At 39.5% G+C, this 25576-nt stretch overlaps 2 protein-coding genes across 2 annotated transcripts; one reads left to right on the forward strand and one right to left on the reverse strand.

The window, feature by feature from the left end:
* Window positions 1–1252: 1252 nt before the first annotated feature.
* Window positions 1253–5990, reverse strand: LOC139716054 (sulfotransferase 1A1-like). The gene is made up of 4 exons (XM_071627607.1): window positions 5837–5990; window positions 2985–3244; window positions 1912–2032; window positions 1253–1290 (listed from the first exon to the last, which is right to left on the reverse strand). The coding sequence occupies exons 1-4, from the start codon at window positions 5988–5990 to the stop codon at window positions 1253–1255; spliced, it is 573 nt and encodes a 190-aa protein (XP_071483708.1).
* A 13362-nt stretch (window positions 5991–19352) lies between these two features.
* On the forward strand, window positions 19353–22283 carry LOC139716055 (G-protein coupled receptor 54-like). Its single transcript, XM_071627608.1, has 3 exons — window positions 19353–19778; window positions 20899–21034; window positions 21718–22283. The coding sequence occupies exons 1-3, from the start codon at window positions 19353–19355 to the stop codon at window positions 22281–22283; spliced, it is 1128 nt and encodes a 375-aa protein (XP_071483709.1).
* The last annotated feature ends 3293 nt before the right edge of the window (window positions 22284–25576 follow it).

A 25576-nucleotide genomic window follows, 5' to 3' on the forward strand; every position in this document is an offset into this window, starting at 1 on the left:
ATGGAGAAGTGACAGTAATGGTAGCCTTTTGCAAAGGCAGCTCGCAATAGATAGACTCTCATACAGCTGCGAGCAGACCAGTGGACTCGCACGCACACAGCGATCGGACAGGAGCGAGCTATAAACTACAGTACTCTCGCAGCTCGCCGGTCGAGCGCTGTGTGTACGAGTCCATTGCTCTCTGTGTGCTGAAATTATAGCGAGCTGCCTTTGCAAAAGGCTACAGCTGTGGTGGAAAAACAAATCAATCCGAAGAAGAAGAAGATGATGATAAGGAGGAGGAAGAGGAGGAGGAGGAGGATCTACAGCATTATTGTATGGCGCCATGGGACATATCTGTTTTATGAACATTCAAAGGCGCACACTCTTCCAAGAGAGTTAGCAATTGAATACCTGGTGAAAAATGTGAGTCTTGCGTGGGGCTGTGAAGTGTTTCAATTTGTCAATCTCACAGAGAAATGATGAGATGTATAACGTCGTTGTAATAATGTCGTAACCAGTACGCTTGATTTACGTATATTGCTGCGTTATAACATTTACGTATTATGTGCATAATTGTTTGCATACATCATATTAACACAATCGCATTTAGTGGTCATAAAACATTATCTCCATTACACAGGTACACGTGTATATCCTTATGGATAATGGTTACGCTGGAAATAAACCAATTTCACTTCAAATCATTTTATTTTGAATTCTTTTGTGCATAAATTATGTAAAACAACAGAAATAAGAATGATTATCAACTACTATGCTTGCCACGATCTGAAATATTAAAATCTATACAGCGTTCTATCAAGAACCATTGATTTGGATTGTTTTTCTGATTGTGTCAAAAATATCGAAATGTCGAAACGATTTGTATGTTATGTGTTTCTATTATGTGCAGGTTTATTATTGTATGTTATACTATTGTTTGCATTTGCATTTACTTCATGCAATGTTACCGTCTTATACAAATCGTTAACGCTATTTTGCAATAATTTTGATTATTGGGATATGGAAAATAGAATGAAATGATAATGAAATGAGATTAAGTCAAATGTACAAAAGTAAATTAGTGTCACAAGTTTGAAGTGTTATTACATTTCTAAATCTCAAGAAACTCTCCTACTTCTTCTTTTTCCTTCGTGTTTCTCTCTATTGTAATGCATTTATGTTATGATTGCGTGTGGTTCTTAGCTGTTACGTGACTGTTGCGTATTTCATGTCATGGCCTTTCACATACACCCATCCTATAAGCATAGGCCTACTGTTCTTCAAACTTCACTCTTGTGTACATTATTTCTTTGATAAAAATGAAATGAAATCAAATTAAATTAAATCAAATTAGATTAAATTGAACTGAATTGAATTGAATTAAATTGAATTAAGTTAAATTAAATTGAATTAAATTAAATTAAATCAAATTAAACGAAATGAAGTGGAATGTAATAGTATGAAACATGGGTTTATGTGTGTAAGCATAATATATTGAATAGTGAACCTTGATATGAAGGGATCGGATATAAGAAACCCCTCTTATGAAAAGGTGGTTTTGAAGGACTAGTCGCAACTCACTTTCCTTGTTTTTGAACCCTAACATGTAGTGAGTGACTTCATGTATTATAGCATTGTATAATCATGTTTTTGGGATCCATGTTGTAACTAGACAAGGTCATGCTTGTAGTAATGTGTGTAGGTATGATTAAAGTCGTGTATGTATAATTCTATGTGCATATATCACGTGTGCTTGTGTGTGTGTGTGTGTGTATGTATGTACGTGTATGTGATGATGATGATGAAACAGCACTTATATAGCACCGTTTATGTGTAGAAACATTCAAAAGCGTGTATGTGTGTATAAGAGTGTGATGTGAAACAAAAGTATACTTATACACAAAACATGGTTATTCAGATTGACAATACCTTCCTTGATAAACTGGTCGAAAACTGCTTCAAACGGAACTCCCTTCAGAATTGGAGTCTTTGTGTAGAAGTTATACATGGAAGTCACGACATCCTTCGGGTTTCTTGCTAGATATAGCACCTGGAATCGAATGAAATACTATTCTGGTTTAAAAGGCGCCAAAATGCGTGAACATTTCAATCCCGTAAGATGAGCGATATACAGGTAGGCCCCTATCGCTACTGGATATCATGACGTTATGACTACTACGTATATATACATTAACCAGTTAGTGTACACATCACCAACTATGGCTCAGGTGATTTTGTTGCTTTCTCATTCAAGTGTGCTGTTTCAACTCAAAGACATGTCTGATCACGATCTACTTATCTCCCTCTATCTCTCGTTATATTTCTTCTTCTCCTTTCTATTTTTTCTCTCCTTTCTCATCTTCTGTCTTTCTTTTTTTTTATACTCTCTTCTCTCCTTTCCCTCCCTTTCTTTCTCTCAACCTCCTTCCCTTTCTTTTATATCAGATTCTTTTTCTCTCGCTCTTGACTCCTCCCTCCTTCTCTATCTAATATGTTAAAATATCATCGTAAAATAAACTGGGTGCACGTCACTACCTCGACACCCACTCTTTAGTCACAAAAAGAGTCATATATCCCATTAGATGAGATTTTTTAATGAACAAGGCCCAGGAACACAACATCAAGAAAATAGGCCCAGGAGCTATACGGCCCACGACGAGCAATTGACACTGGGCAAATAAGGCCAGTGAGCTCGACACTAGGCAAACAAGACTTAATGTAGGTAGTGTCAAGCTCATGGGCCTTATTTCCCAAGTGTCGAGTTCATGGGCCTTATTTGCCAAGTGTTTTACTTGATGTCTAGCTCATGGGCTGTATGATTTGTGGACCTTTTTCAATGTCTAGTTCGTGGGCCATATCAATCGTGGGTGTCGAGCTCGTGGGATGACCCCAATTAGAGTCGTGACCGTTAATTACACATTCCTTTCTCAGTGCTAAGTCCTACTTTTGCACGTGTTTTGATCATAAGCCTGTTCCTACTATTCAACGATCAGTTTATCTACCTTGGCCCGCTGAAGCAGGTCTGGGGGCAAGAGGGCCAGGGATAGGTGAGACCAGATCAGCCTGGGGGAAGGAGCTCGTTCCACCTGCGTCAAGAAGGGCGCCATGTCCGGCGGCTCTAACTCTTCCTCAGACCTCGTAGAGGGCAGTCTTTGAGAGACATCGATCATACAGATGCTGGCGGAGAACATCGATCGATCGATCTTCTCCGGACAGCCTTCGGCCAAGACAAGGCCGGCGATCTCCATCATCCAGTGGGTGCCTTGTGGAATATCGTAAACAGGAATCGATTGATGATCAGTATCGTTTCACGTAGTACGTTTAGTTGAGTTTATAGTCACTTTATACTCACTTTTCTTCTACCTCTTTTTCTTTAAATCACATAGGCATACCCCGCTTCTCTTATTTGGTACCATTAATCGCCTAGTCTAATCTTCTATCCGTTCTTCGTTTCTTTTTCACAAACACTGATTATTCGGGGTTCAGCAAACAAGCTTGCTTTCATGTAGGTCCTGTCATGCTTCTCTTTGTTCAACCCCATTTCGATTTCGACCAGTTATTATTACAATTGCTGTGTTATTACCATGTATATTGTTCGTTATTGAACATTGTTGACAACGTAAAAGAACTTGTACTATTATTTCTGATTTGATATTCATAAGTAAGAAGTATGAAATAATGTGAATTGAATTGAATTAAAATGAAAATAAGACAATCGGTGAAACGTTTCTCCAGATACGCACACACATATAGGGCCTACACACACATTCTCTCCCTCTATCCCTCCCTTTCCCTCCCTCCCCCCCCCCCCCACACACACACACATTCACCATGGCAGCATCGCAAACCTACTCATCACTAGCCTTTTGTCAAGGCTCTATCGCTGTATGGTGAAGAGAGGCCAGCCGAGTGGGTTTGCGCGAGGGCCTTTTGAGATCTGCTTCGCATCCTTTTGGGTGCGTTCGAGCGCTCTAAAGCGAACCAAAGCGAACTGAACCAAAGCGTACCGTACCGAACTGTGCCAGTTTTGGAGCGTTCGAGCGCATTGTTGAGAAAGCGTACCTCACGAGTTATTTTTTAGAAAAGGTCACGCATTTTGTCGCAAGAATGTCATCCACCTGGCGCTTGAACAACTTACAGCTGTCCCGAACAAAGAGAATGATGTCTTTGCATTGTGACGTATATGATGCGCAAGATACGCGCATGTTTTACAACGAACTTTTGGTACGCTTTGGTACGCTTTTGGAGCACATCGGGAAGTGGTCCACTTTTGGCTCGGTACAGTACGGTACGGTACACTTTAGGAGCGTTCGAGCGCTCCTCTGGGGCGGGTACGGTACGGTACGGTTCGCTTCAGGAGAGCGCTCGAACGCACCCCAAGTGGTCCACTTTTGGCTCGGTACAGTACGGTACGGTACACTTTAGGAGCGTTCGAGCGCTCCTCTGGCGCGAGTACGGTACGGTACAGTTCGCTTTAGGAGAGCGCTCGAACGCACCCTTTGTTAGCCCTTTGAGTTACTAGTACCGATTTCTGCTCCCGATTTCGGGAGCAAAAGTCGACCAATCACCGTTTCTGTCTGCCCGAGCCCGATTTGCATACAGCGAATGCATGCCACAGGCCTTCACTGGTGGTAGGTGATGCGTGCGAACAACGCCAAGACGAAGGATGTGGGGAGCGCGCCATTCCTTTGCTCGACCGGAACCCATTGATATGAATTTTCAGTAGGGTTCGTGTGTCATGAATAATAACGTGTGATGCAGATCTCAAAAGGCCCTCGCCCTGTCGCGCTCGGCTGGGCTCGCTTCGCTCGCCCGTTACAGCGAAAGGGCCTTGACAAAAGGCTAACTCTTCACGAGAACTGATTTTACTCAACGGTAGATATTATGACAATGACTACCGACAAATTTTCCAAGAGGGGCCCACACTGAAGCATTGTCTTTTCAGCAGGTCCCTCCATTTTTAGCACAATGCATATTTCATTACTGTATATGTTTCAATTACTGTTGTTTATTCTGCGCACTTCACAATGTCTTATTTACAATATTGCAATCACTAAAGAAAGTGAGGTGTACATTGTGAGGTTTTTTCGTCGAAAACGGAAACAAACCAAATTTGAAGTACTTGAAGACACGCCTAATTCAAACAATGTCAAATCTTGTCTTTCTGTAGCATTTATCAGTGGCGGATCCAGGGGGTTCACCGGGCGCGCACCACCCTTTAATATTTGAAAAACAAAAGCAATAAAAAGGAAAAATGGAGGGTGCGCGTACGCCCCGCTTTAATTTTGCAAAGCCCCCCCCCCCCCCTTCTTTTTTTTTTTACGGAATTCCTTAATCCCCTTGTTTATAATAGCATATTGTTCCTGTGGTGTTTTCTTTTTTCGTTGTGTACGGGAGTATTTCAGTGTCACTTTAGTTGCTCCAGTCAAGTCCTTGACTTTTTTTTTTTTTTTTTTTTACAGTGAGCAATGTTAGGTCTGCAACATCAGTCGGAACCCTCGAATCTAAAACTGTTCTGATGAGAATGTTTGATTTTATATTGCATACATACTCTTGAATTCCGTATTGGTTTTTATCATCAAATGCCTGGAAAATATTAATCTGCAAAGTAAATAGCCTGCATTGATAAATGAAAACATGGCTACTGTACAATTTTAACTCTCTTTCACAATAAAAGGCAACTTTAATTCTGAATTTTAAGTGGACTTTCATTTACATCCATAGATATCCCCACATAAGAGTACTGCATCAACAATTCATGCACAATGAGTGTATGGACGCCGATAAAACTTTATTTTTTTTGTAAAGCAGTGGGAGTGACGCAAATACGAGCGGGTATAGTGTAACCTCTGACCTGACTTTGGGTAGGTCACGACCCACACGTCATCTTGTCGCACATCAAACGTTGCCATGGCATCGATACTAGAATCCAGCATGATGTTGGGCCAGACGACCCCTTTGTAGGTGTGAGTCCGAAAGAGGTTCGGGACTTGGCTCTGATCACTCATGTTTTCCGTCAGATTCGATGCTTAGGAGATAGAGAGCATTTAAAGGAGACATTCATCAAAGACAATTATACTTTTGCAGTAAAACATCTTGATTGTTTATTTCATACGCACAGAGTTTCAGAACTTATAGAGATTGTGATGAGAAATGAGAATGTTTTACAAATTGATAACAAATCACAATGAACGAGGATGGTGACGAACAGCTTCAACATAACACATGATTTGGGTGCTCGTGGAAGCAGAAAAAAAAAGCATGCAAAAAGTCTGCACGCAGGTACTCTTGCTAAGCAAGGGGAATTGTGATAGAGTTGTCACATTGCTACATTACTGGATATGTGTGAGCCTCCTGTGTCATTTTCCTTGTTCGGTGTATTATGTCGTTGGTTTTCACAGTATTGGTTTATAGGCTCAAGGAACGTTATAAATTTCACAAATTTGTACATGGCGCACTATCGATTTATGAATCACGATGTGAAGGTAATTTGGAATGCCTTTTTAAGATCCCAATGCAGGTGTAAATTTACTTTGATAGAGAACATTGCAATCGTACAGCTCATAGGGGAAAACGTATAGGTTGGAGACTTATTAAGATCCCCACTCGCAGGCTGTCGGCCGCAAATTTGTCCCAGGAAATTAAAGCTGAACTTCCCGAACTGGGAAGCGAGTAGGTGGACAGTTGTGGAGTACAGCAATAGGGCCTACATAGACTCTGGGACAAAGGTGGAGTCCCGCAGAACACGTAAACAGACACACGTATACAACAGCGCATTGTTTGAATAGTCTTTGCCTTACAAACTTTATGCTTTTGATAACAGAGCTTTTCAATCGAAGTTATTAAAAGCATGGACCTACTACAGGTCCATGGTTGTTGTAGGTCCATGTTACAAGCATGCAATTTCAAAACCTCATATGCATTTTCTTGAGAGGCTCAGAGCATGAGGATGAAAATGATATGGCAGATGGACTCGAACTAAGGACCTCAAGAAAGAGTATCCATTGTCTTATCTAATGAGCTTCAACTGCTTCCAACAATGATACTAGACAACGTGTAATCATTGGAACAATCTAGAAACGGGAATATTGACAGTAAAAATCATATCGAATAATGAATTGAAATGTTTTATTGGGTAAAACAGTCAAACATTACAAGCCTATAACGTCTGATTGAATTGGGTGTGTAAAGTACCTAGAACACAGGCGAAAAAAAAGAAGGATATAGACTACATGGACTGAGAAAATATATTATTAAAAAAAATAAAGTAATGCCATGACTGAATTCTGATCATCTGTGTTACTGCAATCTATGAAGTGTTTCTTACAGTCATGTCACCACCATCAAAACATCTGGATTTTCGATATCATTCGACTAACCTGATATCAAACAAATAATCATGGTCTACATGGGTTGGATTGTCACAGCTAGTCTCAGAATCGAGAATACTGCACTCACTGTCGATACTTTGTGTGTGTATGTGCTATATATACACTAGTTCTATCAGTCTTCATTATGATTATAGGTATTCTCCTTCTTAAGGGGCGACCAGTCTACCTCTCCGGCAGCTATATAGATTCTTTTCAAGTAACAACTGAACAAAGTGCAAACAACTTGAACAGAATATCATCACTCACCTTGATATGCCCCGCTTCCAGGCAGATCCGTGTGGGATTCACGCGCACTACACAGAACGCATGAAGATTAGATATTGAAAGCATCTGTGTATACCACTGAAGCACAGAATGAACTTCAACCTGTAAACCAGTGTATCATAATCTTAAGAGCTGTACCAAAGCATAGAGTGTCTCTTTTCTTTGGAGTGAACATTTCACGGCAGTACAAAAGGCATTCATACAGGAGCAGCATAGCTTGAACAAACAATTCCATTTTTCGTCTCACTGTTCGTCTGTGAGAAGAAAAAGACTGATCGCTATGTTGTGTGTGTACTATAACGGCATCGTAAATAAGTACGAGTCCATGTAAATATACGAAGTTGCTTTGTGAAAGAAGAATTGAACTGAATTGAATTGAATTGAATTAAATTGAATTGAATTGAATTGAATTGAATTGAATTGAATTGAATTGAAAAGCTTTGAAAACACATCTTTTCAGTAGCAACTAGTTCGTAGCTGTAACATTTATCCAATTATACATACTGTCGTACATGTTTAGAATTGATTGTAAGCGCTTTGGGCCTTGTGGGAAAAGCGCACTATAAATAATAGTAATAATAATAGTAATAATAAAAATAATAATTGAATTGAATTGAATTGAATTGAATTGAATTGAATTGAATTGAATTGAATTGAATTGAATTGAAAAGGTATACGTTGTTGAATAATATCCGTTGCAGCCCGCAGGCTGACTTGTCGACATTTTACATGAATGGGCCTGAATACTTAAAAACATGTACAAGATAGTAGAAAATACATAGAATACAAAAAGAATATCAAACATATTCATCACAACTATCGCACAATGAAATTAACCTTTCCTACAAAACAAACACACATATTACAGTTACAATATTTCTAATACCGTTATTCATTCTTATGAATTATCATAATTACTTAATAATATCCTTTGAATTCAGCTTCGTTGTTATCTTCTTCTTCTTTCACTTCTCCTGCTTTAACCTCATAATAAATCATACCCTGCACCAATGTCATTATCATAACAATCACAGGAGTTTTTACCGTAATTACATTAAAACCAGCATTATACCATTAGTTTATATAACAACAGTCAATATCACATTCACAAAAATGTCATCATTACTCAAGACAATTGGTTTATATGAAAAAGAATTTTTAAACACAAAAGAAAAAAATACACAAAAAAAAGAGAGAGAGAGAAAAGAAGCGACCGATTCAAAAGCCTGGATGAATGCACTGCTTACTTCTCCTTCCCATTGTGTCTATATGTGATTCTCTCTTCTATCCCCCACCCCCTGTCTCTCCCTCTCTCTTTATCGCCCTTTTTCATTTTCTTCTTCTTGTGTTTTTCTCCGTCTGAATGAGACCAAAAAAGAATGTGTATTAGCAAAAGGGCATAAGTATTCCCAAATCTCTATGTCGGAATCTAATGGTGATTTAATACACAATGTTGAAAATGAGGCAAGTGGCTGTGTGCAAAGAGTATACAAGTTTCAGGGGCGTCACCAGCTTTTTTTCAAGGGGGGTGCGTTTTGACCCTAATGTAACGAGATTTTTTTTGGACCGACATTTGGAATATAGGAAGCTCTCAATCCCCAGACTTTTACTGTTGTTGAGGGAAACCAAGCGGGGAACGGGCACCGGCATAGCTAGGATTTCATCTTTTACAGTTAAAAAACTACCACTTGGAGCTATATTTTTTCGCTTTGGAAATAAAGGGGGGAGGGCGCACCGGGCGCAACTGCCGGCAATTACTGGCAGCAACATCAGGAGAAAGGCATAAAAATTAAATGCGAGCGAGCGGAGCGTCAGAGCTTGAATAATTTGACATTTTACAGTAAAAAAAAAAAAACAAAAAAAAACCTGCCGTTTGTTGCTATATTATTTCGCTTTGGAAATCAAGAGAGGGGGCGCACCGGGAGGAACTGCTGGCAATTACTGGCAGTAACATCAGGTGAATTGCATAACGATTAAATGCAAGCGAGCTTGAAAAATTTACATTTTACAGTCCAAAAGCCATATTTTTTTCGCTTTGGAAATCAAGGGAGGGGGGGGGGGGGGGCGCACCGGGCGGAACTGCTGGCAATTACTGGCAGCAACATCAGGTGAATTGCATAACGATTAAATGCGAGCGAGCGAAGAGAGCGAGCTTGAAAATTTTACATTTTACAGTCCAAAAACTGCCGTTCTTAGCCATATTTTTTCGCTTTGGAAATTAAGGGAGGGGGGCGCACCGGGCGGAACTACTGGCAATTACTGGCAGCAACATCAGGTGAATTGCATAACGATTAAATGCAAGCGAGCTTGAAAATGTTACATTTTACAGTCCAAAAACTGCCGTTCTTAGCCATATTTTTTCGCTTTGGAAATTAAGGGGGGTGGAGCGCATGCCACCGGCGCAACTGCTGGCAATTACTGGCAGCAACATCAGGTGAATTGCATGACGATTCAATGCGAGCGAGCAAAGAGAGCGAGCTCGAAAATTTTGACATTTTACAGTAGAAAAACTGCCGTTTGTAGCTATATGTTTTTCGCTTTGGAAATTAAGGGGGGGGGGCACCGGGCGCAACTGCAGACAATTACTGGCAGTAACATCAGGGGAATTGCATAAAGATTAAATGCGAGTGAGCGAAGAGAGCGAGCTTGAAAATTTTACATTTGACAGTCCAAAAACTCCCGTTCTTAGCCATATTTTTTCGCTTTGGAAATTAAGGGAGGGGGCGCACCGGGCGGAACGGCTGGCAATTACTGGCAGCTACATCAGGTGAATTGCATAACGATTAAATGCAAGCGAGCTTGAAAATTTTACATTTTACAGTCCAAAAACTGCCGTTCTTAGCCATGTTTTTTCGCTTTGGAAATTAACGGGGGGTGGAGCACATGTTACCGGGCGCAACTGCTGGCAATTACTGGCAGCGACATCAGGTGAATTGCATAACGATTCAATGCGAGCGAGCGAAGACAGCGAGCTTGAAAATTTTGACATTTTACAGTAGAAAAACTGCCGTTTGTAACCATATTTTTTCGCTTTAGAAATTAAGGGGGGTGGCGTGCGCCGGGCGCAACTGCAGACAATTACTGGCAGTAACATCAGGGGAATTGCATAAAGATTAAATGCGAGCGAGCGAAGAGAGCGAGTTTGAAAATTTTACATTTTACAGTCTCAAAACTGCCGTTCTTAGCCATATTTTTTCGCTTTGAAAATAAAGGGAGGGGGCGCACCGGGCGGAACTGCTGGCAATTACTGGCAGCAACATCAGGTGAATTGCATAACGATTAAATGCAAGCGAGCTTGAAAATTTTACATTTTACAGTCCAAAAACTGCCGTTCTTAGCCATATTTTTTCGCTTTGGAAATTGAGGGGGGGGGTGGAGCGCATGCCACCGGCGCAACTGCTGGCAATTACTGGCAGCAACATCAGGTGATTTGCATAGCGATTCAATGCGAGCGAGCGAAGAGAGCGAGCTTGAAAATGTTGACATTTTACTGTAGAAAAACTGCCGTTTGTAGCTATATGTTTTTCGCTTTGGAAATTAAGGGGGGGGGCACCGGGCGCAACTGCAGACAGTACTGGCAGTAACATCAGGGGAATTGCATAAAGATTAAATGCGAGCGAGCTTGAAAATTTTGACATTTTACAGTCCCAAAACTGCCGTTTGATGCTATATCTTTTTTTGCTTTCGAAATTGAGGGGGCGCACCGGGCGCAACTGCTGGCAATTACTGGCAGCAATATTAGGAGAATCTAAATGCGAGCCAGCGGAGCGAGAGAGCTTGAAAATTGTGACATTTTACAGTCTCAAAACTGCCGTTTGTAGCTATATTTTTTGCAGTAAGGGGGGGGGGGGGGACTGCCGGCAATTACCGGCAGCAACTTCAGGAGAATGGCATTACGACTATATACCAGCGAGCGAGATTGAATATTTTAACATTTTACAGTCGAAAAACTGCCGTTTGTAGCTATACTTTTTTCGCTTTGGAAATTAAGAGGGGGCGGGGGGGGGGGGACGCCCGGTGCGCCCCTCCCCTGGATCCGCCACTGGTAGTCAAGGGTGTCGGTTTATGTTCATGACTGGGGGAGGTATGACCAGCGAGGTGGCGTGGAAGTGACCAAGTATGGGAAGGATGTCCAAAATCTATGTATATAGTCAACACTGTATAGAATACACTTGTACTAGTAGATAATTATGTATAAAATCAGTGCTGCCAGAACCAGGGGTGCGAATTACCTTTGCCTACGATATATATATATTTTTTTTGTCCCCGATGCAAAAAAAAAACAACAACAACAATAGATAACAAAAAATAATAATCATTTAGTGTCCGGCGTTGAGGTCGCTCACAGACTGAAGTTTTTTTTTTTTTTTTTTTTTTTTTTTTTTTGTCTGAAGGGGGGTGCGTTCGCACCCAACGCACCCCCCCCCCCCCCCCCCCCCCCCTGGTGACGCCCATGAGTTTGTACATTATGAAAATGATGAGTCAAAGGTGCACATTCGGTTAGTTTGGATCACGTAAGCCATTGCAAGGAAATAATTTACGGACTGAAAACATTATCAACACGGATACAAGGTGGCGCTGTAGGGGTGCTGTGGCATATAGTGGATAAGACTCCCGACTCCCGATCGGAGGACCCGAGTTCGAATCCCGCCCAGTGTTTTACGTCCTTGGACGAGATGTTTTTACCCGCTGTGTCCCTCTCGGTCCAGTGTGATGAAAGGGTACCTGGCAACGCTACGGGAATAATAATGACAGGGCCCTCTGGTAGAGCAGTGGCAATACTGAAGAGGCTACCCTGAGTAAATAAGATCTTGTTATTATCATTATCATTATCATTATTATTATTATTATTATTATTATCATTATTATTATCATTATTACTATCATTACTACTACAACTATCATTATGCAGACCGCGAAAACACTGCTAGCTCAGCAGAATCAGTGAATTATGTCGCGAATGAAGAAAACGTAGAAGAGATACAACGCAATGAAAGAGAATCTGTGGAGAACAAAAACAGCTATCACGAACTCATTGATGGTATAATTCCCAACGTTTGTTATTCTGGGTTAAAGATATGTCATGTTAACATAAACTCTCTTCCGAATAAAATAGATGAGTTGAGTCTGTTGTTAGGTAATGATCCTTTTGATATTGTAGCTATTAGTGAAACTCATTGTGATGCAACAATTTCAGATACGGATTTATTTATAGACAATTTTACTGTAATACGTAAAGATCGATCAAGATATGGGGGAGGAGTCGCACTCTATGTAAGAAAAAGCTTAAACTTCTGTGAAATAGATATTTGTGGAAATGATTTGGAGGTCATCTGGATTAAAGTTAAATTAAAACGAATAAATCCAGTGTTTGTATGTGTAATCTACCGACCTCCTAACTCATTCAATGATTTTTTTGTAACATTATCAAACATGCTTCACTGTATAAGCGAAAACGAAGGAGAAATCATAATAGTTGGTGATCTAAACTGTGATCTTCTTCCCGATAATCACAACTCACAGTCTCGCAGTCTTCTGTCAGTCATGAATACTAATCTCCTACATCAGCTTATTGATGTACCAACTCGCGTAACGCCCAACTCTAAGTCATTGATCGATCACATGTACTCATCCAACCCCGAAGAACATCAGGTGACTGGGGTCTTTCAGACACACATAAGTGACCATTATTTGACTTTTACTGTTTTTGGTACTGCGAAGGTGGAGACCAAACAGTTTGATAATGTAATTGAGTATAGATGTTACAGACAATTTTCACACGAGAATTTTATCAATATGTTACGAAACTTACCTTTTTTAGATATTGTAGATGATACCGATCCGAATCACGCTATAAAAAGGTGGTATAAATTGTATATGACAGCTGTCAATGAACACGCTCCCCTGAAGAGGAAGCGCCTTAGGTCAAAGTTATGTCCGTGGGTGACTGGTGACTTAATAGACACCATGAATAAGCGTGACTGGTACTACAAGATGTCTAAAAAAGCAAGCAGCCCACAAAACTCTCATTTCTGGCTCATGTATAAATCCCTGAGGAATGAAATTTCCACTAAAATCAAGGAAGCCAAAAATGATTACATAAATGCTTTATTAAGGGAAAATGGTGGTACTCCGAACGCCATGTGGAAAACATTAAAGCTTATTTCATCATCGAAGAATGAAAATCAAATTAAGCTTGAGTTAAATGGTGAAGAAGTGTCTGATGCAGAAGAAATAGCTCAGCAATTCAATGATTACTTTGTAAATTCTGTTGATATGTTGTTTAATCCAACAAACTTTGATATCCGTGAAAATAGCGGTGGTATTAATGAGTTTTGTAATGAAAGGGCTGTTGGTTATGTTCCCCCTGACATCTCATTTGATCTCCCTGATGTGACAGATGATTTTATTGTTGATGAAATCAACCGTATTCCAGTTAAAAAAGCCGCTGGTCCTGACGATGTTTCTACAAAATTATTGAAATATGCTTGCAATGCCCCGAATGTAATTCAAAGCTTAACGCATATTCTTAATTTATCTTTGGACCAGGGTGAATTTTTGGAAGATTGGAAAATTGCACGAGTCCAACCCATACACAAAGCCGGAAGTAAATCAAGTGTTGAAAATTATCGACCTGTTTCATTATTATCAATATTGTCTAAGATACTAGAAAAAATTGTTAATGTATCATTTCAAGATTATTTGATCGGAAACAAGGTATTATCAGATAGACAGTTCGGTTTCCGACCTAATCATTCGTGCGAAACCGCCTCTCTTTGTATGGTTGATCAGTGGTCTCGGAATGTAGATCACGGATACGTAAATGGTGTTGCATTTATTGACATGAGAAAAGCTTTTGATGCAGTAAACCACGAAATATTGTTACTGAAATTGAAGTCTGTAGGTTGCACAAATAGAAGTGTACGATGGTTTACTTCATATTTGAAAGGTAGAAGTCAATTTGTATCTGTAAAAGGGAAAAAGTCATCCATTAGAGCAATACAACACGGAGTTCCACAGGGTTCAGTGTTAGCGCCAATACTTTTCTCCGTATTCATTAATGACTTACCCATGAGTATCCACAACGGAGAAATGTTTCTTTTCGCAGACGACGCGACTTTATCTGTGCGAGGTAGAAGCGTGGATGAAATTCAGTCAAAACTGAACCATGCTCTTGAGGAGGTTTACATATGGACCCAAAAAAATAAACTGCTTCTGAATATTAATAAAACTAAAGTAATGGTAATTGGGTCTAGGCAAAAAGTTCAAACTTTAAATGTCAGCAGATTATATGTACAGATAAGATCAACCCCAGTTGAATGTGTTTCTCAGTATAAATGTCTTGGAATTGTCATTGACGATTATTTGCAGTTCAACAAGCATGTGGATAGAGTCGCCCTGCAAGTAAAGCAAAAATTAGGTATTCTTAGAAGGCTCAAGGGAGCGTTCAACACTCACTATCTCAGCCTATTATACTGGGGTTATATCCTCCCACATGCCTTGTATTGTTGCAATGTATGGACCAACAGGTCACAACAAAACTACGAAACCATCAACAGGTTACACAAGCGAGCCGCTTACATTATAGCTGGCTGTTCATGGGAAACCCCATCCGCGCAAGTGCTCAATCAGCTTAATTGGCCAACGTTACAAACATTGTATTCAAAAGCAATGGCATGCATGACATTTAAATGTGTGCACCATCTTGCACCCTTTTTACTCGCAAATAAGTTTGTTATGCATGATGCAGTAGCCCAACGCGTTACACGCAACTCGGGGCAGTGCAAACTTGAGATCCCGAGATGTAATACCGAATTTTACAGGAGATCATTTGTGTGCACAGCGGTATCTCACTGGAATAATTTGCCATTAGAGACAAGATGTTCCCCCAACTTAGGTTTGTTCAAAAGCAGATTATGACCTGTGAATCTTAAAGACACGATGTTCCCCCAACTTAGAATTGTTCAAAAGGAGCCTAAGATATGTGTGTTTCATTATCGAGATTTTTTTTTTTAAATCAATGACTAACACGGTCTTTCACAGTTTTATAGGTTGTTTGAATTGTGCAATAAATGTTATTGTTGTAGTTTTTTCCAATTCATTTCTGTTCATTTAGAAACGTTGTAGTATTTACATGTCTTTGAAATTGTTCTATAAGCGCTATATGTTTGATTTTGATTGTATTGAATGTATATAATTTTTTTTTTCTATGCCTGTTAGTAAATGTAATTCTGGAATGTTTATGTGTTGTGTTTTTAAAGGGCCCCGATGAAAACCAGCAAGTGCTGACTTGGGCTACCCTTTTTAAATATGTGAAATAAATAAATAAATAAATAAATCACTAATATATATATATATATATATATATATATATATATATATATATATGATATGCATGCTTGTTTAGCACCATTGTAATGTGCATGTGTATAAGACAATCAAATAATATTTAATGATTGTATATGATGATATTGAGATTGGGACATAGACTCTGTTTGATGTCACTGGGCTTGGAATTCCAAATTATTACAATTCTGATAGTTTTGACAATGATTGATTTCCAAAATTACTCGTGACTTTTTTGCGTTCATGCTCTTGATATCGTCATACTTATTTCTCCTCTTAATGTTTTGATACTCTTTGTTTAAGGATTGCACAATAATTCTCATAGGTATATGCGGCAATATCAGAATGGTGAAGTTCCCCAAAGAGAAGGCATTGGGCAATGGAAGTATTATTAAGCAGTCTGGACTTCCAAAGTGGACGAAGATAGACGGACATTTCCATCGGTCTATGGAAGTGACCATTGCCGATTGTCCCAGACCGGATCAGTGGCATCATCAAACCTTGGGACTGCATTTGGGGAATCCCGTAGGATCTCTTTTCATGGAAAGGTCGTGCATATTGATTTCACAACATATATGTACCAGCAACAGTTGAGTGCGAATACCCAATCTACACGCATACCGTTGAGTTCAAGCCCTCGTTAGGTTGGCGTGTATACGTCGAAAATATCATCCAATCAAAATCATGACAGTTCTTCGAACAATGGGGTGGCTTGCAAATTAAAACAAGATAGTTGTGTATATTAGCGGTATAATTGGATGAAATAAGTTGATGTTATACGGTAGCATAATTATCTTGACAGCTCTTGTATGTAGGCCTAGCTGTGCTTTGCGGTTACGCAACAGTTAAGTAAATGATTGGGTAGGGTTTCCAGGGACCGTTCTTTCCCCTGCTGAACCTGAAACCCACTTCCACGGACCCTTCCCTCCACTCTAAATAGGCCTACCCCTGAAAATATCAGGGTTCAATGAATAGATGGCAGTTTCCTTGTATTCATTTATTTAGAAAAGGGATTTTTATTGGTGTGTTTTATTCATTTTGCAATATCTTCTTAATTGCCAGCCCTACCCCTTGCCCTGAGTTATGTATTTATTGAATTTTCATTTTTATCTGGTCAGTAAAGATGGTATCATTATTGAATCATCCAATGCCACTACAAGTTCATGTTATCTATGAAAGTTCACAATTATATGCTTTTTAGATAAACATGTACTTGCACCATTCAGTTATCAAATGATCTAGCTGCTGTACATAGACAAATTTTGGGTGAATTTGTTATTGTTTATGAGTGATCCACATCTTAAAGGATCTGCTTCTTTGTCAGGTGTCTGCTGATCACTCTTTCCCGTCACTATTTTTGTCATTCTGGCAAAGTATGAATTATGTCTTTCATTATATTACAGTCATATCATTTTTTTCATTTCATTTTAAGTGTGTTACACTATATGACTTGTACTTCCAGGGAATTCATTATGTACAGCCTGAATAATGTATATTTTGGATGGACATGAAGTACAATGCTTTATTTTTTTTTTTAGTTTTCCTTTATGAATCAGGACCATTTCGAAAACAGTGAGTTGCTAAAAGTATTTTGTAGAAATAACAGAGTTCGTGGAGACCATAAAAATTATTTGTCGGACGATCTAACGAACCTCACTTGTCTTTACTTCGCACCATTATCTAGAATACTTTTGTTCATAAGCAGATTCAGGTTTTTGGAATCAATTTTGTGATCATCTAAAAACAAAAGAAAAGAAACAGCATTAAATCCTGCTATTAAGAGTAGAGAAACCTTGATTTACTTTATACTGTTTGAATTATGTTGTTTTTAATTTAAACTCAGCTTATTTTATGATTTGCATTTGATGCAATAACTGTGCCCATCCAGATGCCAGTGATATTGTAATTTCTTTGCATGAAATGCAGGACCCTACTTTCCCCCCTATTGTATAGCCCTTCGTTTTATCTCTTCCTGCCTTTTAAATCCCAGTGTCTCTTGCTGTTTGTTTTGTCCACGTCTTTGTTTCCCCGAGCGTGTGTTTCCGTGTGCTTCCGTTTCTTTATTTTTCTTCTAGTGTAAGTTAAAATATGGATTGTAACACATCTCTAAAAGGTTGTCTTTTAGACGGGCCTCTCTTTTTAGATATACAAAAAATTCGAACAAATGATTTCACAACAAAAAAAAAACAAGGAAAGGACTGGCTCATTTTCATTCTTTTAATTCACAATTAAATGTATGTCTAAATATTTGTATTGATTTGTTGTAAATGTTATGCCTGAAAGAATCTGTGGTATTGAAAACAAGGTTTAAATTGAATTGAATTGAATTGAATTGAATTGAAGTGAATTGAACTGAGTTGAATTGAATTGAATTGAATTGAATTGATCTGTACTTTAAAATTAGAAAAAAAAATGGAACTGTAAAGATCTGCCACGTCATGATAGGGAGAGGAATTAGCGTTCACTTGATTTTTTTTTCTCACTGTATTCTTATAATTGTTTTACATTAATTTATTTTGCTGCACCTGTTCATATTTATGTAAAACGTTATGTTCAAAGATTGACTGTGATGAGACAATTGTTGTACAGTATAGCCATTTATCTATGCATTCACCAATGTATATAAATATTTACTCAGCAAATGTATTTATGTATTTATGTATTTACTCGTCTCCTCTTTAATTCTTAAATTTATTTGCGTATTCAAATATCTTTCGCTTCCAGTTAATTGCCCGAAACTTTTTGTGGGCTTGTACGTTGTGTTTATGGCGATGATTCCCATAGACAATAAACATTGGGCTATCGATCCTTACTATTTTAGTCCGATAGACCAATGTCCAAGTTCAGGCGCCTGGGATGTCGGGGATCATATTCAAATATCAATGGAGAAATGTAGATGATTTGCATTTCTGGTAATGCACTACAACCATCGTGATGGTATTTTCTAGCCAAGTACTAAAATCTTCGTTGGAGGTATTGTCAACCAAGAGATGGACTAATTTCCTTTTTGCATTCGAGGAACCCACAAAAACACGAGCAAGGATTGATGTCATATCAAGCTGCTTGTCTAAACGAGATGGCACGAAAGTACCCGCAAATTGTACCCGTCAAATACCTTCACGAGAAACAGTTTTACGATCGATTACCAGTACGGCATATTTAGCATCAGCTATCTTTTCTTTGATGGATCATAATATTGATGATGGTTTAAAAGTCGTTCTCGCCTCTATATCCGGGACAGATGGCAACTGATTTTACCTGACTACGGAAGTCTCTTTTGACCGAAGGGAGAAAAGACGGCTCAATGTGTGGTACTCTTTTGTGTTCTCATTTTCAATCATTACTGTGAAATTGTAAACCTTGTTGAACATGAGCAAAGAAGAGAAAATCGCTTTTGAACTGGTGTCCTGTTTTGTCCACAGTCGGAATACCACGGCACACCACGATGAAGGTTGGTCGTGGGAGGTTAATGAATCGGCTTTGACAGACGCTCGTGATGGCCATGATCGTAGTCAATCCGCAAGTCATATCTTTTTCGTCATCCTCTCCGCCTTCTTGACCATCGTCATCGTCACCGGCTTCGTCGGTAACATTCTCATTCTGGTCATCGTCTCGGCGCTGAGGAAACAACGGACGATCTCGAGTTGCTACGTGGCCAGTCTGGCCTTTGCTGACGTCGTATTCCTGTCGACCTGCGGATCGCTGCACATTGCATCCGTGATCGTACCTGCCCTCTACCTCGATCAATTTCCATTTCCATGGAAAGTGTTTCGAGCGTTTAGATATCTGCATCTGGTAGGTTCTGATTATTATCATCACCATTCTTGTTTGAGTATGGCTGCTATATCAGTAGATCACTATCGCAATAAAGATAGTAATAACGATTATAACAATATTTTAATAACAGTGAAAGCATGATAATTCTCATACCCATTTGTTGTCCTTTCCATAACTGCATCTTTCTGATATTAGCTATCCATTTTCTTCAATAATTCTTTCAATACTTTCAATGTTTGCCATTTGGATGGATGTCTCTGTGATATCATGGTCTCCGTCACTTCCGTTATTTTCATCTGTGAAAACTCTCTATGATCATCTTATCTGAATCGGAAGCAAAGGGAAATGTAGTGGGAATATATAACAGAGAGGGAAAAACGGTTTATATTACTTCAAACTGGTGGCGCATCTGCAGTATGAATTTTCATCGATTATAATCGCTGTTAAACAGCTTTATTCAGTCCCCCCCACACACACACAAAAAAAAATGCAGTCTTTTAATTGCTGAATATGAAATCCAATTTTCGTTTTGTGTCTTTTTATCGTAAAAATTTTTCGTCTGTCAAATGCATGCCCCTCCCCAATAATTGTCATAGCTTATTTTAGGTTTTCAACTCGCCGAATACGTAGCTTCAATGACAAATATCTGCACAATGCATACCAATTCATAAGAAACGTTCTGAACCCAGCTTTTAGCATCTATATATCAGAGTTGGTTGCCATCAAATTGCCACACACGCATACACACGCACATACGCACACAAAGTCTCGGAACTTGCAGATTTCGTCATGATAGATACATGATAAACCTCCCACACCCCTTTTTGCACTCATTTAGTGCAAGATCTGTAATAACACTTTATCACGAAGTCACATTCAAAATTCAGGGGAACAATAGATCGTGTGGTTGTGATTGAGATAACGCTTTTGTTTAAAGTTTTGGAGCCCCAATTTTGTATGCTCTTCGATAGCTTCTTACAATGTACTCTTGCAGCAATTACCAAAGGCAGTAAGAAAAATATTTCCGTCGCTAAATAATTTATTCCGAATAAGTATCGGTTTTTGTCATCGATCATTGCATTGTCCTTCCGTTTCCCGATCAAGAATTGATACCTTCCCCTCTCTTGTCTTTGAACAGGTTTCAATGGGTGTGACATGTGGAATGTTGGTGGCTCTTACTATCGATCGATACTTGGCAATCGTTCATCCGCTGACTTCGAGGAGTTATCGGAGAAAACGAAACGCCGTCATTACGAGCGTCACAATATGGGCAGGTAATACAAAGTCTAACATTGCGTTCACTGTAGTAAAATGGACAAGGTTATCAATTCAAGATCCAGGGTCCACCGATACCCCACCCCCCCCCCCCACATCCTGCTGTGCCTACTTTTCTAAAGCATGATGTTTGCCTCACTTCTCAGATTTGGCTCAGTTGGTAGCGCCTCTGCTTTCAGATCCAAAGCACCCGGGTTCGATTCCCGAGTCTATCTGAGCATTGTTTTGTGTATATAATCATACCGTCCCCTCTAGAAAGAGGCAAAACACTCTGTCCCTCGGATAAGACATAAAATGGAGATTCCCTGTGAGAAAGTCACAACTCATAACATAATACCATTCCGTTCCATTCATTCATCGCAAGAGCAGGTTGCACTTAGGCCGAGAAAGTGGCCCTTCCTCAAATTCAACTTGACCCCATGGAAGACCAGCAAGTGCAGCTGAATATGAGTTATGTATTCATCTTCTCGGATGGAAATGAAACTAACAAATAAACAAACAGACAAACACTGGCATTGCCTGGCGTAGATGGGTTTCTGCCAGTGCAGCATATAATTTTGGCCAGGGCACTCTGGGAGATCAAAAATTTTCAAGTATATTTGCACTAGCCTGACTCAAAGTTACGTGTTTTTCTAAAATATATGTATTTATGTTCCTCCTTTTGCCTTTAAAATATTCACAGGTTCCATTGCTTTCGCCAGTGTCATCTTCAGCTTCGAGGAATATTTTAAGCCGGTAATCCTTTACGCCGTCATCGTGGTTACCGAGTACCTCCTCCCCCTCCTTGTCATCGCAGGCTGTGATACGGTCATCGTATGCACGATGTGGCGATCGCCACTCAACTTAGCGACCATCAGTGGGTCAGTTCATCATCGCGGCCAGAAAAACCAGAGAATGGGGCTCCTACGAATGGTCATCACCACCGTCATCGTCTTCGCCTTCTGTGCCGGGGTCCACCACGCCATCGAGATGTACCTGGAAGCCGTGGACGAGGTGTCGTCGTGCCAGGGCCTACTCCTTGACCTGACCTCGAACATGTTGCTCTTCGTGAATAGCGCCCTCAACCCTTTCATCTACGGCGCCACCAACGCGGCGTATGCCAACAAGCTGAAGGGTTACCTGCAGGTCTGCCGTTTTCCGTCTCTTTGGACGAAGATCCGGGAGATTCTGGCATACCGCCGAGTTTCAGTGGTGACGTCACTAGAGCCAGACACGAGATCAATAGAACTTTCGAGCATTGATGTTTGAAATACATCGAACCAGGTGAATGATGTGTTCCTCTAGGCTGTGATTCGGTGTCCTGAATTGTTTTGTTGTTGAATTCCGTCCAGGACGTAGGAAAAGACTGCTGTAAACTAAAAGCATCACAAGGTGACGATCTTATCTGACTATCTTCTACGTTCATGATTGTTTATGGGACTCTTGTTTGTCAACCAGTTAGAACATGAGAAAAAGATCTACAACTGCCCTCTGACATCATATCCTAGTCAAGTTGTGCATGCTACCACCCTGACAACATTCAGAGAAGCTGCTCTCCCCTGTATTACAACCTTGCAGCCTTCTTCTGGTTCCTTCATCCTTAAATGAAGGATGCGTTCAGATTTTACTCGCACAGCGCACACTTTTATTGTAAATAGAGATCATCACCGTGGCACCTCCAAATGACACACACGTGTAGTTCATACCAGTAAAGCTTCTTGGAGCAGCGAAAGGGATTACAGTATCAAGTATCAAGAGAAATATAAAATTGAAATGACCGAGATATCCAAAAACAAAACAAAGCAATGTAATCCTTATAAAAGGCGGATCTAACATTTACTGTAGGATCGCTTTAATTGGGATTTCTCATTATTTTAACACAATTTTCATTAATATGAACTTTTAATTCCTCTGAGAACTGTAAACTTTTTCATATTTCATATGTTAATTTTTCATTGACTTACAATAAAAATGGAAATCTGAAGTCCGATTTCAACAAAAAGTATATCATCCCTATAAAGGAACTTATACTTCAATTGCTGAAAGACATCGCAGGCATATCTACTATTTAGGGCACGAACTTGTGCGTTCCGTCTGGAAAAATTTGCTTCATATCCACTCTGTCATCCATTATGATTTCCATGAAATGTCAACTTGCCTCTTGCACTTTAGTAGTCGAATGCAAACAGAACTTTTCTAATGGTCTAATAACATGTATCGTTGGCAATCTGGTATGTTTTGTAGCAGACATGTATCTACATTGTAAATTCTGTCTTTGTTCGCTAAGGAAACCTGACCATGCAAAATCATCAAACACGGAGAAAGATAACAGGCAGATTAGCAAATGCCTCGATGTAACATTTGGAATCATAGTGTGTCAGTATCACAACGCAGATGGCAGATGTAAACACACACTCATACAAGCACACACATATCCCAATGCCCACATTCATACAGTCACTATCAAACACATACCATAGAACACAAACACACACTCTTATAGTATTACGTCACCCCACACCCAAAAAAAAAAAAAGGTAGATAGCATTTAATCAGAACAGAGTGCTCTTGTTGAAACGATCTTCCCTTATATGTCACTGTCAGTTTAACACTCGCCAAATAATGTGGGTCAACCCAAGATGCACGTTTTAAATGAAAATCTTGAATGAATAAACGCTCTGTATCACATGCAAGAGAATTGTTCCTAAATGTGTCGTTTGTTTGTGCTGTGTTCAGGTGTGTGTGTGTGCAGGAGGGAGAAGTGAGGACAATACATACACTCGTCAGTGCTCGTTATGATATTTCCGATGTTTCTTAACCTATATTTTCGTTCAATTTGCACGCACAAGCGATATATATATATATATATATATATATATATATACATATGTATATATATATATATGAGATTAAAACCTAAAATGAGGTCAGTGCTATATATATATATATATATATATATATACATATATATATATATATATATATATATATATATGTATAATATACACACACGTACCACAATCCACAATGAATCATGCACTGCAAAAACTAGGGTGTTAAATATCTAACACCAGCACAGAATCGAAAAATATTAACACTCTTGGTGTTGATTTTAGGTCCCGTTCAGAAAGAATCACACCAACTGGTGTCGAAATATTCAATTACAGGTTGATGTTAGAGTTTTGGTGTTATTAATTGGTGTTGAAATTGCACATGCGCATAAGTCAGAGAATTCGAGCAAAATCATTGGACGAAAGTTGTCATGTGACCTCGCTCTGCGCTCTCGGATCGCGCTGCTGGCCGGCATTTATGGCTAGCTAGCTAGCTGTGTACAGTGTGCGCGGTGCATGCATATGTTATGTGTAGTATGCATTATCAAGGCCATTTTTTATCGATGAGGTTTTCTTCGCCTTCGGGCCGCGGGTAATGAAAATTCGACTCAATAATATCCTCATTAATCAGCAGTTAAACAGCACAATCATGCCGATAAGTGTAAAGATTTGTTCTGGAGATCGCCGAATCAGAAAGTTGCTGCCACTAAATCCAGAAGACATCGTAGGATTCTTTGAACTGAGTAAGTGTACGGTACCTGTTTTTCAGGTGTTTGTCATGAGTCGACTGTACAATACTGCTAATGCATGTGGAGCATGTGGAGCTGTAACCCCGTCGCGGGGCGCTGTAACACAGTAACAGCGCCCCGAAGCATCCCATGCGATTTTTAGGAAGTACTGCGACGCGTACAATTCTGTCACAAACTCACCGTTCAAAACGACACATGGATTCGCAACAAAAAGCCACATGTTGTAATACCATAATGTTGAATATTTTAGCCGACTATGTATTACTCACCATTACCTCCGAAAACAAGAGAAATCGCCATCATCTTTGCTGGAACCCCACTCGACACTATCGACACTGCCGCTCGCCATTTTGAAAATATCACGTAAGTAAATTGATCTGGGCATGCGCAAATGAATATTCATGTTTACGTCATCTGCCATATATGTACATATGTACAATGTTGCTCGTAGTTCTCGGACCATTCATAGCTATCAGTATCATCATCATGGAGTTCAAAGATGCTATCAAGGAATTAGAGGAGGAGGCTGGAATTAAGTTTAAAGAGGAGCAGGTAGAAATAATGGAAAGCACAGTGAAACAGAAGGACACCTTAATGATATTGCCAACTGGGTTTGGCAAGAGCGTTTGTTTTGGTTTCCATCACCAAATCTTGGATAAAGTGAGTATGCAATGGCATCAATAAGTACAGTGAAAGTAGCAAACTGAAGCCATACAGGGTACTAGTTATGATTAGATATTTCAAATCATGATAATGATAATCATTATATCACTATCATAATCTTATATAATTTATCAAGCAAGGCAGGTTCTGATGACATATTAATAATATTAAAATATCGATCAATTAAAGCAAGCATGGTTATGAGATAAGGAAAAATGATTATTGATTGAACACGAATAGAAAGGCTTGCATTATTGTCACCTTCCCTCCCCAGGTATATAGTATCACGATCATGAGAATGAGTACTAGGGACATGACA

This window comes from Diadema antillarum, unplaced genomic scaffold, assembly GCF_040938485.1.
Source record: "Diadema antillarum isolate AM-2024a unplaced genomic scaffold, OU_Dant_1.0 scf00000060, whole genome shotgun sequence".
NCBI lineage: Eukaryota > Metazoa > Echinodermata > Echinoidea > Diadematoida > Diadematidae > Diadema > Diadema antillarum.

Excerpts from the sequence above, each read along its gene's own strand:
- LOC139716054 (XM_071627607.1), bottom strand. The coding sequence starts at position 5,990 with ATGAGTGATCAGAGCCAAGTCCCGAACCTCTTTCGGACTCACACCTAC. Across the intron at positions 3,245-5,836 it reads CGTGACCTACCCAAAGTCAG|GCACCCACTGGATGATGGAG; the intron begins GTCAGAGGTTAC and ends ATATTCCACAAG. Across the intron at positions 2,033-2,984 it reads ACCTGCTTCAGCGGGCCAAG|GTGCTATATCTAGCAAGAAA; the intron begins GTAGATAAACTG and ends ATTCGATTCCAG.
- LOC139716055 (XM_071627608.1), top strand. The coding sequence starts at position 19,353 with ATGAGCAAAGAAGAGAAAATCGCTTTTGAACTGGTGTCCTGTTTTGTC. Across the intron at positions 19,779-20,898 it reads CGTTTAGATATCTGCATCTG|GTTTCAATGGGTGTGACATG; the intron begins GTAGGTTCTGAT and ends GTCTTTGAACAG. Across the intron at positions 21,035-21,717 it reads GAGCGTCACAATATGGGCAG|GTTCCATTGCTTTCGCCAGT; the intron begins GTAATACAAAGT and ends AAATATTCACAG.